The sequence below is a fragment of the Pundamilia nyererei genome, unplaced genomic scaffold (genome assembly GCF_000239375.1).
Source record: "Pundamilia nyererei isolate P.nyererei 1_Seehausen unplaced genomic scaffold, PunNye1.0 scaffold00028, whole genome shotgun sequence".
NCBI classification, from domain to species: Eukaryota; Metazoa; Chordata; class Actinopteri; order Cichliformes; family Cichlidae; genus Pundamilia; species Pundamilia nyererei.
Genome location: NW_005187429.1, coordinates 149,516 through 163,983, shown reverse-complemented (window position 1 = coordinate 163,983; position 14,468 = coordinate 149,516). Strand labels below are relative to the sequence as shown.

Here is a 14,468-nt window from a genome sequence, read left to right as displayed (position 1 = left end):
AAGGACCAAACCAAATAAAATAAAATATAAACCCAGCCAATATTTGACTGGTTTTTCTTTCACAAACTGATTTACACACATTAAATTCAAACAGCAAAAAAGTTACATCGTAACAAGAAAATGACATGTGAATATACAATATGAAATGCTCACACAGCAGTTCAATGGCTAGCACTGTCCCCTCACAGCAAGAAGGTCCTGGGTTTGAATTGACAGGACCTTCCTGTAAGCAGACAAACTACAGAAGTGATAAAAAGATAAGCAAACAGAGTAAACCACATAAACTAAGAAAAACATTAAAAAGCATAAGAACTTTTTTTTTTCGATGAATTTGGGAAAACTTCCCGCTGGCCCTTGAAAATTTGCACATGTCCCTCAAATGCTATTTTCTGAGCACTGAAAAGAAAGAAAAGTGTTTAAAATTACAGTTAGGTCCATACTTTGTTGGATAAAGAAACTATTTATGTACTTTTGCTCCTGGACACCACTACCACCACATAAATCAAATAATCAAGATGTGACTGAGGCTCAAGCCTTCAGGTTTAATTCAGGGGGTTTAACAAAAAGTTTGCATTAACTGTTTTGGTATTGCATTTTTTTTTTTTGCGCAGTCCCCCATTTTTTTAGAGGTTCAAAAAGTAATTGGACAATTAGCGATCATCTAGTTTCATCACTAGATGAGCCCTGTTCCATTTCAATTTCATGACATGTGACACAGTCATTATATCTAAAGTTGATTCAAAGTCTCAACATTTGTATTTTATAACTCTTCACTGTTTTTACATAATGAGGCCCAAAGAGATGTTCATACTAGTGAAGTATCCAGAAACACCAAAATACACCTATCAGAGAGATGGCAGAAACTTTAGGAGTAAAGTTTCTGCCATCTGCCATTTACGGTGACTAGCATTTGTTGCTGCTGTCACACCTGAAAAAGCATCACTAAAAGACGTTAATTACTTAGGCTGCCATTTTCAGAGGCTCCAATGTATGAAAATGTAAACCCCTCTGAATTATAGCTGCCAGTCTGATTGTCTAATTCAAAAAATACTGGAGTTATGTACGGAGGCACGGTTACAGTTTGTCCAGTGAATTACTGGATCCAACTGGATCCATCCATCCATGCAACATCAAACAAAAATGATCTTACATAAACCCACGTATTTCAGCTACGTTTATATGTGAATTAAAACATTCAAAGACCAAAGTTAGAAGCAACATTTCTCTCATCCAGAACACAGAGCCTGTGTGGGCAACAAGATGCAAACAAAAACTACCCACAGCTCATCACCGAGTCCTGCTGCTCTCTCACTGTTGCTGCCATTCACTGAGCAGTAGGTAGAGACAGGTCAACAGTGTGACAGCAGTAGAGTTGTTGGCAGGCTTTTTAACAGGCCTTCAGATGAATATCTAAATCCCAAATTTTAAATCCTACTACCTATCCAGAGAATGGATAGATGAAACTAGTGTCCAGCCCAAAGAATTAGGACATAAAATTTTGGAGTAGCCAAAAGGAAACTGCCTACTTCACTGGTTAAAGAACATAACCACTTTACAGCCTAACCCTTACTATGAGCTCCTTTCTGAAAAACAAGCCCACAGAAATCAGTTGACTGGCTGTCAGAACTGTCGACAAGCATCACAACTCAATATACGAGTACGCTTAAACTACCTCTACTGCTATGAGGATGATGAGGCTGAGGAAGATGATGCGGCAGTGGCTGCAGCATGTGGCTGAGAGTCTATGAGGTCCATGTCTTCGTCTTCGTTGACTCCGCAGGTGTCGACCACACAAATCAGGCAGCTTGTGACGGGAAACGCTCGCACCTTGTTGCAAGTCACCCACCTGAGCGAAGAAGAAAATCAGAATATTTCGATTCAGCGTTTAAACAAGTTACTACTTAACTGTATAGATTTACAGCCTGCGTTGCCCAGGTGACTGAATTGAACAATGTTTTGTGAAGAAATGCAACTCAAATGGTTTGACAGCATGTTTATGAGTATTTTTTTACTAGTATGATTATTAGCTAATACGCTATTACACCTATTAGCAATATATACCCAGCTACAGTAACCACCAAAAACAACTAAGGAATTAATGAATGAAATAGACAGACCTGAAAATTTAATGAAAATGTCAATGAAGAAGGTGGTCATGCGGTGTTCACATACTACTGATAAAGACTCTTCAGCAGTATCAATCAAGTTGTATTATTTGGGTAGTATTCAGTTAATAACCCAACCTGTCAGTATCAGTGTGGTATTCCAGGGCGTGTCCAAGGCGTCCCACTCCTTGGAATCCTGCCAGCACATAGATGATATCACCAACTGCCGCACACTTCACAGTTACACCTCGCCACGGCATAGGTGAAGCGCCACGCCACTCGTTAGTTGCAATATCATAGTATTCAACCGAGTCCAGTCCACCTAGAAACACACACACAGACAGTTGTGCATATGATTGAATATTAGGGCCACTGAAGGTAGGAAAAAAATGACGGGGAGTGCATGGGCGGTATAAAAATCTGGGGGGACGATGAATTACCTATTGCTCCCTGCCCTCCAACAGCATATATCCTGTTGTTTACAACCACCAGTCCGTGGTTCTTCCTGGCCTCTCTCATCCCACATAACTCCCTCCATCTGTGAAAGGCAAAAATTGAGTGGAACAGGCCAATGGCACTTTAAATGGGCACATTAAGAAGCGTTGTACAGTATGTTATATGTTTGTTGACTCACTGTTGCGTGTTGGGGTCGTAGACCTCACAGTTGTTGAGCACTCTGCCAGAGACATTGTTCCCCACCGTTCCTCCACAAACATAAATGAGCCCGTTGGCCTCCACGGATCCATGGCTGCAGCGCGCCATCAGCATACTTGTTTTGATCTGCCATGACTCTGTCCTGGTGTCGTAGCACTCGAAAAGGTCCAGGGCTGAGCTGCCTGTAGGCACATGTTGGTGGTCGGTCAACCGTGAAGAAATCATTATCTATGCTTTAACAAGACATCTTTACTATTTAAATGTTCCTACTTTTTTAGAGAATGTAATAATAGTAGCACAAACCAGCTTACTTTCCCCATCACATGTCTGCATCTCTTTGGGTAGTTGCACAAGATCCCAGAGTCTCTCATTTTTAAATCTTTTCTCCCCTCACTTCATGCTTACCTACTTCTGATCCCCCAGATGTATAGATCTTTCCCTGGGCAGCGCAGGCAGCCAGACTGTCGCGAGGTGTGGGTGGACCCAGCTTGGAGTACCAGCTGTCCTTCAGGACGTTGTAGCAGTCCATACGCTTGATGGGAAAGAGCTGTGAGCCACCCAAAATGTAAACCACATTGTCCCAGAAGATAGCTGTGGCGTCACGGCGCTTTTCAAAGGGGCAGCGGATGTCAGTCCAGCTAGAGTCCTGTATGGAAAACCATTGTAAACATTCCCAAATATGATTTCAACAGACCTGACTAAACTCAAGTCTCATAGAGTGTTTTGTGAACCAAAGAACAGATTAGGTGCCTGTAAAATTAAAACCTTTAAAAAAAAACAAAAAACAATCTTATCTTTAGCTTATTAATTATACTGTAATACTCAAGAGCACATATCTGCACTCCCTTTAATTGTTCTTTGGTGTGATTGCCCCTGTGACTATAACTCATTAGCATTTGCAGCCCGGTACCTTCGGGTTAAAGTAGCGGCAGGACTGAGGCTGTGAGCCGCCAAACAGAGCAATGCGGTAGTCGTGCTTCTTGCGTCGTGGCCGACTGCTCTCTCCCAGGTCTTCACGGTCTTCCAGGGAGAGCAAGTGGTAACGCATCCCACCTTGGAGAAAAGCACTGGTTATTTTGTTTTGTGTGCGTGCTCAAGTAAAGCGAGCAGCCCTTTGAGGTAATGAAATACCCAATATATGTTATACATCTATCTTTTGCTATCATAATAATGTCGAATGTAGATCATTTAGATTAAGATTCAGCACTTCTATGACTCCAGGGCAAGTCTTTCAAGTATTTCACATTTTGTTTTAGAGGGTGTTAGACTTGGATAAAATTGGAGTGAATTTATTTTCCACAATTAATCAAAATGCAATAATCCACAATGACAAAGTAAAAGGAAAGAGTTACGAAATTTCCCATTTACCGAAGTATTCAGATCCCGTATTATGAGCTCTGGTGCAATCTACCTGTTAGTGGTTTATACAGTTTAACTCGTCCCTCTACAACCAATATAATAATTGGACTGGACACAATTACTAAAGACTCACACCCGTCTGAAAACAAAGAGGTGAAGTTGAGTTGAACTTTCCGCAGACCTGTGAGACAGGACTGTGCCAAAGTATAGATCTGGGGACGGATTACAAATATTTTTAAAGCACTAAAAGCAGCCTCAGCCATGCTTAAATTGAAGAAATTTGGAATAACTAACAGGCTTCCTGAGTAATGTGAAACAGAGCGTCTTAGTTAAACAGGTGGCTAAGACCTCAAGAGTAGGCCTGCAGGGAGTTCACCAAAAAGCACCAGATACAGTAAGTGCAGTGTTTTGGGGAAAGAAGTCACTGAGCAACTAACCTTCTGAACAATTCTGCTGAGAAAAATTAGAGAAACTTCCAAAAGCAAGGGCTCTAGGATAATTCCAAGTAGACTGGACCCAAGGGTGCTGCACTAGAAGTCTAAATATTTACATATAAATGAGATATTACTCGTTTAATGCATTTATAAAACATCCTTAAAACCTTTTTTTTGCCAGTGTGAACTGCTTGTGCTTTTTTTGTCCATTGACATGAACGAGACAGTTACCGGTAACTTTGTCTGCTCATTTTGTTCACTTGAAATGTAGAATTTGTACATGCGTGCACGTGTTTTTGACTCTTCCTGCTCACCGATGACCATCTTGAGGCACTGTGGATTGTCCTGGATGAGGGGCTCGGCCTGGACAGTCTTGGAGAGGAATGTTTTGGAAACCAGTGGAAAGCGAACACACCCCAACACCTCCACCATGTACTGCTTTCTGTTACACACATCATACTTCAGCCAGCGCACTGCAGCATCATAAATCTGAGCACAACGCAACAGAAGAACATGTTAACAAATTTTTGGTGACAGACGTCTTCTTTGGCACAAATATATTTAAAGGATGTATACACGCGCACCTGGGCCTCAGCACGGACGGTGAGTTTGTCCTGGTGCAGCAGATGTGTGAGCTGCGCAACATCCAGTTGCAGAAATTCATCCAATTTATAGACTTCAGTGAAGTGAATCTGAAAAAAATCATCTGCAGCCACCTTCAACTCTGGACAGTCCATGCAGTCTGCAAGGGCTGAAATGCCTACAGGAGAACAGAACAAGAGTAAGTAAATATCATGTGTAACACAAATGGAAGGTCTGTATTTGTATTTGTATTTGTGCAATCACCTAGGCAGTTTGTTGCATCAATCTGTCCTTTAAGGAATTCCACACACATCCTCTTCACAGGTTCAATCTGATACTGATTGGCTGCATCCAGCAGTGACTGGACATTACTGCTGTTCACGGAGATTCTGACACACACACAAACAAAAAACAAACATGCCTCTCTCAATAAAAATGCTTCTGTTTTTTTTATCTGTAATAATTAATTTGATACACAATTCTTACCTTGCAGTGTAGATAAATTCAATCAGCAGCTCAATAATCTCAGGCTCAGCACTCCTGAGCTCCACCTCATGGGACATTGACTCCATCATTCTGGCTAGAAGTGAAGAAAATATAACAAACACAAATATAACAAGTGTACTAGCACTATATGACAACATCACTGTCGGTGTGTCAAGATGGGAAGCAGTAATAAATAGATTATGCATAAAAATACATAGTAATCGTTATAGGGGTGGTTATAAACTTTCAGCTTTTGTGCCATCTTTATTGAGAAACACACAATCAATGTAATTACTTAAATAGACTAATTCCTATGTTTGCCTTTATTAGATTAGGAGTGGGCAGATGACACTAAGTAAAATATTCAGTTTTTCTGCAGTGAGGACACAGCCTTTGGGGTGTGGAGATGCAGTACATGCTCGCCTGGCATCTACTTTTACATATAAATTTCTTTCCTTTTGCTCATTCAACTTTTAAAAGCCAAAAACAGGAATCCACAATTCTCATTATTTATGCAACATATATCTGCATCTACTACCTTCTAAAATATAATAAGAAATCACACTCTTGCTCCCCCAATATGCCGCCATTGGTCTTGATTTGTGTTTGTCAGACTTACTGGTGAACATGAGGCTAAAGAAGTGGCTGGCAGCAGCAAGCACCACTCGGTGGGCTGGGAAGTGCTTTCCCTGAACCACCAGGGTCACATCACAGAGAGTACCCTGCAAATCACACGCAGTAATCGGGTGTCAGAACAGAGGAAATGCCTAATGTAAAGCCCTCTTAAAGATATTCAGCCTGGTACTTTTGGTTCGTGTTCCCTCTCTCTCTCCCGCACACACACTCACACCTGTTTTCTCAAATTGTTCATGACTCCCATGATGCTGGACAGTTGCCTGTACTCCTCTTTGGTGGCACACTTTCTCTCGCCCTTCTTTTTTGAGCTTGACGCCTTCTCTGGAGAAGCCATCCCCGTCATGTCAGTCTGACTACTTGACGGAAAACGAAGGAAAAAATGAAGGATTTTGGCACCAACGCTAACAGTATGACTACAGCGTACAGCTGTAGTCTCTTTGTTGTCGCTTAGCTACAGGCAGTTTGCCTGCAAACCCCGACAGCAGCTTGTTGTGAATGTATGAATTTAAAGGCCGACAACTTCACGGCGGCTTCTACATATGGATAAATTAATTTGTCTGCCAGGGGTTAAAAAAACAAAACAAATAAGCACAACGTGTTAGCTTAATTGTTCATTCGTGTAGCTAGAACTCAATTTTTTTCTGGTTGTTGTGATGCTCTTCTTCTGCTTCTTCTTTTTCCGTCTTTTTCGCCTTCTTCTGTGGTCTGCACAGAATGTCGTAATGCTGCCCCCTGTAGCCTGGACATAAATTGTATTACAACTCTGAGACCAAGAAGAGTTGTGAAATAAGCCCAGCAGTTCCCTTTGGTTTTCATAAACAGCAGGTGTGAATAAAACATAAAAGTTTCTCTATAGCTCTATAGTACAGTTGGGATACAGCTAATTTCACCTGGATGAATAATATGTCAGTGTCTCCGAGTGACTGTAGAAAAGGCTGTTTCTTACAGTCATCGGTGTCTCCAGAATAGGTGGGACGATATATATAGGTTATAATAGGTTGTGGACTAATTATAATATAGGGTTTTTTTTTTTAGTCAGGGTGTTTGTTTACTGCACTAGTTATTGCTCTGGTTGGACTTTAGCTGTATATTAACTGTATATTTCTGCGAACTCTGTTGTTCAGAACAAAACTGTAGTTTTATATCCTATCGGACAGGCATATCAAAGCTGCTTCAGCTTTGCGGCATGCAAAGCACCGCAAAGCGCATGCGCTGTAGTAGCTCACCTGTCGTTGCACCTGTTGAATTCTTATCTGTACAACAATGTAAAATACAAAACCAGGAAGCTTTTCTTTCCTCGACTCTCATGACGCTGACGTCACGGAGAATGCGGACTACAATTGCCTTGTTAGAAATAAGTGACCTGAAAACAAACTGAGAGGCCACAGAGCCGCAGAAAATGTTCCGTTTATGCTGTTGCTGCTTCTCTGGCGATAACTCCAACAACAATGAGGTATGTGTTTATGCGCTGCACTGGGTTTTATGGTGTCTTTATAAGAGCGTAAAGTGGTTTCCTTAGAGTTTAGCAAGGAAACTATACAGCTTCGCTTCGCTCGATTTTTCCATTGCAAGTAAAATGATGGGATCCTCTTAACTGCTGTAATGTAGCATTACTGGGTCTTCACCTAATAATCTACTTTTGTTGGGGATTTGAAACATAATTATTATAATATTGAAGCTGAGTTTATGATCACATCGTTGCACTGGTACACGTGATCAAATATGCCTAATATTTGTGGCACAAGAAGAAGAAAAGAAAAACACTATGTAAATAAAACCAACTTTCGCTGTTTCAGAGACGGCCTCTCCTGGATTCCCGACGCTCTGAAGTCAATAGTGCTGAATCCGCCAGGCTGAGCCGTTCATCAGCGGACAGCGGCAAGTCATCTCAGACTTTTTTTTAATACTTATAAAAATGACAGATGAATTTGATCCACCTGTTTTTCTTGCTGTGTTACTCGTGCTTTCTTTTTTCTTTTTTTCTACTCAGATGCACAGACTGTGAGACGGATTGGACGGCTGGTGATGAGGCGAGTGTGCGTGCCTGAGCTGGATCAGAGGTTTTTGGAGATGGCTGAGACCTTCAACAAGCAGCAGGAAGGCTACGAGGCCATGGTGCAGCATATAAGAAACCTCCAGCAGAGCTGTGACTGTTCCCATGATGACACCCTTGCTTTTGTTCAGTGTTTGGGGAAGATTAGAGAGGAGCAGGGTGAGTGACACATACTTTTTAACACACGCTTCATGGTAGCTGATGCCTCACTCCCTCCCCCATTTTTTAAAAACTCATGTACTTCCAGAACCAACATACCAGGTCTCTCTTAAGATGAAGGGCTACGACTTCTTCCTCAGTGCGGTTCCTGTGTGGTCTGAGGGCGCAGGTGAGGGGAAACCGCTTCCTCCACGTCTGCAGAGGGCTCAGAACGAACTGAAGGGTGCTTCTGACAGCACCAGGATGACCATTTCAAAGGGGACCACCCTTCAAGAGCTTATCGGCTGGTTGCTCCGTAGCCATGATAAAATGGCTGAGCAAGTGAAGAAGGCAGCAGAAACTTACCAAGAACAAGGGAGACTTAGTGAGAACCTGGAGGAGAACATGAGGGAAGTGAGGAGGGCCAAAGAGTTGTCTCAAGGATACAGACAACAGGCCACGGCAGTTCTCACTGAGGCTGCACAGATATCAGGGGCTCAACTGTAGTGCACATATCTTTCTAAAAGTTTTGTTTTAACCGACAACAATGCGGAAGTACAGCATTTCCATGGGTTATCTCCATAAATATCCCCAACAATCGTATCAAGACTGTCATATCTCCTTTTATTATTTGATTATAATAGAAACGTATTCTAACACTTTAAATAGGTTTAAAGTGGTTTTTTTTAATTTTGCGTCATTACATTCTGTCAAATGTATTGTTAGAGTGGTAGATGCTCATACTTAACCTGGCTTAAGGTTCTAATAATGAACTCTCGATGTGTGTAACTGTGTAAAAGCCAAAAGCTCAAGCTTCAAACTGTGTTAAATATTCCATTTTAGAATTTTTTTCTTCTTCTAGATTTAGCTTTGATGATGTTCTTCAATGTAAATTGTGAAGACTTTGAATATATCTGTGTATCTACAGTGCATAATGCCATCAAAGGTTTCAGAGAATCTGGACAAATCTCTGTGCACAAGAGACAAGGCTGAAAATCTGAATGCACGGGATTAAACGCACAGTCCTGTCATGGAAATCACTACATGGGCTCATGAAACACTTCTAGAAATTATTGTCTGTAAACATGCGTTGCCATGTCATTCACAAATTTAAGTTAAAGGCGTATCATGCAAAGAAGAAGCCATATGTAAACATGATCAAAAAACCCTGCTGTCTTCCCTGAGGCACTTAACCTGGACTGAGGCAATGTGGTCAGACAAATCAAATCAAAAACAGGAAAGCTCCATCCTCTGGACTAAAGAGACAATTGTTACCAGTGTTCAGTTCAAAAGTCTGCATCTCTGGTGGTATGAGGATGTATGAGTGCTGTGGAATTGGCAACTTGTGCAGTTGAAAATGAGCACTGCAGGTCCCCTTCTATCTCGAATACATGTAATTTCACTAGCCAACATTAGGGGGCAATGCCGCTTCACTTTTATCTAACAACCGCTCATCGTTTCATCCTCATCAGACTTTTAGAAATAGCACCGCAATGACAAAGCTTGTCTGAACTCCAGAATTAAATTTATAAACGTGCCACTACTTTGTGTGTGTGTGTGTGTGTGTGACTTTTACCAGAATAGGTTCACTGATTTCTGCGAAGCTTTCCCACAACTCTGCCTGGACTCTGCTTTAACAGATTGCGAACTTCATGGCTGGTATGTTTCCCAGACATGACAGAGCTGACATGATATGACATGAAAGCTCACTGCAACAGCAGCTGAAAACTAAACTGGAGGTTTGTCGTGATTGTGCGTGGGATGTTTTACTGTTTCAATGTACAGACTTCTATTAACTGATTAAAAACCGCAGCTTTCCCACTGTTATTAACCTAAAAGCCCACCAACACATGGTCATATGCCATGTTGATAATTAATTTCCAAAAATCCATTGTTCTAAAGGCTATTGTCACATGGTCATTTATTGTTTACCAGAGAGGGACAGTTTTGGAGCAGTGTTTCTGTCTTTGGCTTTGGATTAATTAGGTGTAAAGTGTGATGTAAAAGAGAAGCAGCACCAACACTTCCTTTTTTATGAAAATACTCGGCAAATAAAAAGAACGAGGATCAAATAGAGGAAAATCTTGAATATAGGCCGTGGACCCAATTTTAGTGAAATATAATGGTTAAAAATGGTAACTGGATATTTTTATAGTTTACTCATCAACATTCATATATTTAGTAAATAATCAAAATTGATAATTAATATCCTGCAAACTGTATGTTTTCTTATACATACAAATCTTCATTAATAGCAGATTTGACAAATCACTTGGCTGTCAGAGAGCGGCGACTGACTGGGACAACCTACCGTGATCGTGGAAATTATTAACTTGCGGTCCTCGTGTCTAATTTGATTGGATGGTTTAGTTGGGCGTGCGGCAATTGGATTATATACTTCTCTCTTATTGGCTGAGAAGCCTGGCATTCAGTGTAGAGCGCGTCCTCTTCTCTAAAAGGTAGTCTGAGTGGAGAAAGTAATGAAGATGGAAGGAGGTGATGTTGTTGAATTATTGAGGAGATTTATGGAGTAGCGAAGTGATAGCCGTTTACTCGTCCTAGCGGAACGACGGAGGACGGTGATAGCAGGAAGCTGACAGATAGCATGCCAGTAAGTAAACAGCAACTTCCTCAGTTTGCCTAGAGTCGCCCCTTAGCTGAGCCAGCTAACTAGCTAATCTGTAAGCAACCGTAGTGACAGCTCGAAGTCATTCAGCAAGGCGATATAGAGAGAGTGTGACGGCTCGGGATTAATTTTAGGTCTCTGGCTCATACGGGCTAAAAAATGCTCTGAAGTGAACGGCGGGAGAAAGCTAATGTAATTTTTCCATTGAGCTAACAGTTCACCGGGACAGAAATTCTCGGGTTTTTTTTTTTTTGTTTTGTTTTTAAAAAAAGAGAAGGTGTATAACCAGTATTGAGGGTGTGAGACTAGCTGGTTAGCAGCGCCCAGGAACAGGTAGGATCCTACTTAAATCAACTAAATAATATGATATGACACAGCAGGCGGGGGGGGCTTTCCAACTTATCATAGTAACGACATATTCTTTGCTACCATTTTGCTTCTGTCCCATCAGTCGTGGAGGCAGACTTTGTACCTGTCTTTATCCTGTTTGGTAGCAGGTGTGTGCACTTGTTATTCCTCAGGTGATTTGTGTTCGTGACAGGGGAAGAGAAACCACCACAGACGGGCATATTGGATAATGCGTTGTTGGGATTTTTCTAATAGCTGTCATGTGATGCAGCTTTTCTCCACACCACTCATCCTGTTCTGGGGCTTCCTGTATAGGGGGGCTGGTGTGAAGCCACAGAGCCTTGCGAGTACGTGCTCGAAGTACTCGAAGTTTAAAGCTGCTCGTTTTACTTCTCTGTGACCTTCGCAAAAAAGGCTTCTGCTGTTGTGGCAGTTTTGTTTTAGCGTTTAATTCGTTGTTGTCCTTTGCTTACCATATGTGTGTGTGTGTTTACCTTTGACCTTAGGCGGAGGCTGTGCCTAGGGTTTGTTGGTTGGGTGCCCTGTCAGTGTAATGTCGTGTGTGTGTGTGTGTGTGTGTGTGTGCGCGCGTGCGCGCGTGCGCAGACACAAGTTTAGGCTTGTTGATGTGTGGCACCCATGGCTGCAAGTGTCTTAGGGCTCTTAATGCTTTTTGACAATGAAGCACAGCAGGTCATGGAGCAGAAAGATCGTGCAGGCTCTGCTGTCATCTGGCATCATGGACAGTCGTTCGTGCCAGAGGGCTCATGAAATTTCCTGGCAATTTGAGCGGTGAAAACTGTTGCAGTCTCTTCCATTTTTTTTTTATTCTGTATCTTTTGCACACACAGGGTTAAGCTGTATTTTGTACTTATAAATGCCATTATATGTAGCACTTTAACTCCACAAGAAACCTTGAAAATCAAGCTAATTGTATGCAGGAGGCTACAAGTGAGTTGCCTAACTGTAACAGGATGAGCTGAAACAAAGCGTGTGGTGGGGAAAGAAAAGGAAGTGTTAAAAATGGAAGGAAAAACAAAACCCTTATTTTAATCACTTGCTGCGGGAGGATGGAGAATTGGAGGGGCAAGATGAGGGATACATCACTAGCTTAGAGGCAAGAGAGGAGAGCGTAGGCTGCTATAAGAGGATTCCTCGCTGTTGGGTCTCTCTCTCTGTCTCCCTCAGCAGTGAAAACCACACACAAACCACACACTCTGTTGTCATTTCTACTTAGCTACCGGCAGTCCTCAGCTATATGTTTGCATGGATGAAAGAAAATAGAAGCAGAAAAACAGACCTCCGCCTATCCCCTTTCCCCCAAAGCTACACGAAACCTCCTATTGAAGAAGACTTTAGGGGGAGAGCAAGGTGGGAGTCAGTGATGCAACAGAGTTAAGGTAGTCCAAATAAAGAAGATGCCAACAGACAGTGTAAAAGAGAAGTGATATAAACTGAAGAGAGATGTCAAAATAAAATGTTAAAGTCTTCTGAATGGTGTAAATTACTCTTAGCGGGAGGTGGGGTCAAACTGTGAGCTCTGGGCATGATGGAGGCTCTTTCCTGTCTTCCCCTTTTTTGACCACAGTTGCACAACCCTGCCTTTAACTTTGCTTTTGCAAACCACAGTGTAGATTAAAGTAGTTCCTTAATAACTTCTGTTTCTGTTCAGGTTAAACAGTCTTGTTTTTCAGTTCCTCTTTTTGATACTAGTTGCTTAGTATAACAGTTAAAGTGTATCTGAAGTCAGGTGTGGGTAATTTGCTACTGTAGGTTTTATTTTACTTTATTACATTCATTTTTATAGTTGTCTTTCATTCCTTTAGCTTTTCTTCCTTGGTGTAGCAGTGTAAGTAGGATTCTCATTGTTTTGCTAAGCAGCAGTTTCTGTAACTAAACCCTGTACCACAGGAAAAAGCAGCTGGGGCAGCTCAGTCACTCTTAAAACCACCCGCTTCGTCATTCTCTTTTCTTCTCCCTTCCATTTAAACGTCCACTCCCATTGGCCTAAACAACTTCCGCCAAAAAAAAAGAAGAAAAAAAAAAAGGAGGTTCCGATTCCGAAGTATGTGTGTAATGGGAAATGATGTAATCAACAGGCAGATATGTATACACGTGTGTGGGTGTCAGCCTAATTCATTCTCACACTTGGACATGCTTCATCTCTCTCACTCTCTCTGCTCCAGCTCTCCCAGACAGGTATTGTGTGTGTGTGTGTGTGTGTGTGTGTGTGTGTGTGTGTGTGTGTGTGTGTTCCTTTTCTTTTAAATGTGGCTTTTGTATGAAACCATGTGAAGGAAATACTGGGCTATTGTATGTCTGCCTCAGGTGTTGTGCATCAAAGCTGTAAGATCATCAAGCTCACAGCAAGGATTAGAAATGTAAACTCAAAGCCTTTGTTTTGAAAGAAGTCCTTGGAAGGAGGAGTCACAAATAAGCTCATTTAGACTGGCAGCCCAGTGTGTGTCCGTGTGTGTGTTTGTTAGTTCAAGACAGTAGTGTAGGTGTAAAAATCACAGGGAATGAGCTGTCAACTTCTGCTAGCTCACAGGAACAGGTTTTGTCAAACCAGACTTTGAATAAACACACTTGCACAGGCACACTTGTACAATCCATGACACATCCTCTGCTGCTTTCTGCCATGTAGCTGGCTCTGTCAGCTTTTTGCATTTCTATGGTTAAACTACTTAACATGTAGGATATTCCTTGAGCTCGTCTAGGTCACAGGGACGTAGCTGTGTATGTATGTGTGACAGTATCCTTCCTTATCTCATGTGTTTCTCAGAGGCTGAGAGGTTGCCAGGGGCAACAAACATCGACCCCTGATGAAATCTCTGCTTTTATAACCCCCACCAAGGAAGTTTGGCAGTTGGCATGACTGAGTAAAATCTAGCTGTTTCTTATGAAGCTTAGTGAGAAAACTTTCACTGGGTATATTATTTTTAGTTAGTCAGTTTGCAAATAATCCATTGCTGTGCCTCCACATTTCCATGTGAGAAAGTATTGTAATGTTGTAATGAGCATTGTTGTCACAGAGTAATATTTTA

At 41.7% G+C, this 14,468-nt stretch overlaps 3 protein-coding genes across 8 annotated transcripts in view; 2 read left to right on the top strand and 1 right to left on the bottom strand.

Moving 5' to 3' along the window:
• Window positions 1-61: 61 nt before the first annotated feature.
• Window positions 62-6,942, bottom strand: klhl7 (kelch-like family member 7). Of its 2 annotated transcripts, XM_005728269.1 has the most exons (13): window positions 6,471-6,942; window positions 6,240-6,342; window positions 5,621-5,714; window positions 5,399-5,523; window positions 5,137-5,312; window positions 4,867-5,041; window positions 3,670-3,812; window positions 3,165-3,405; window positions 2,740-2,941; window positions 2,546-2,643; window positions 2,244-2,427; window positions 1,673-1,846; window positions 62-396 (listed from the first exon to the last, which is right to left on the bottom strand). In XM_005728269.1, exons 1-12 carry the CDS (start codon window positions 6,597-6,599, stop codon window positions 1,681-1,683), a joined length of 1,836 nt encoding a protein of 611 aa, XP_005728326.1. In that variant the 5' UTR covers window positions 6,600-6,942; the 3' UTR covers window positions 62-396; window positions 1,673-1,680. The 2 variants fall into 2 exon arrangements, with proteins under 2 accessions (XP_005728326.1, XP_013765076.1); XM_013909622.1 differs by having other exon boundaries at window positions 62-1,846.
• Window positions 6,943-7,501: 559 nt separating this feature from the next.
• On the top strand, window positions 7,502-9,063 carry LOC102201885 (uncharacterized). The gene is made up of 4 exons (XM_005728268.1): window positions 7,502-7,709; window positions 8,053-8,134; window positions 8,247-8,468; window positions 8,557-9,063. The coding sequence occupies exons 1-4, from the start codon at window positions 7,656-7,658 to the stop codon at window positions 8,952-8,954; spliced, it is 756 nt and encodes a 251-aa protein (XP_005728325.1). The 5' UTR covers window positions 7,502-7,655; the 3' UTR covers window positions 8,955-9,063.
• A 1,819-nt stretch (window positions 9,064-10,882) lies between these two features.
• hycc1 (hyccin PI4KA lipid kinase complex subunit 1) overlaps window positions 10,883-14,468 on the top strand; it is a 21,401-nt gene continuing 17,815 nt past the window's right edge. For 3 of the 5 annotated variants that reach the window (XM_005728264.1, XM_005728267.1, XM_005728266.1), the window contains exon 1: window positions 10,883-11,058. The gene's annotated coding sequence lies outside the window, so the exon portion shown is untranslated. Of the gene's footprint in view, window positions 11,059-11,342; window positions 11,407-13,607; window positions 13,621-14,468 lie in introns of those variants that run through there. The other 2 variants (XM_005728265.1, XM_013909662.1) reach the window with 2 other exon arrangements.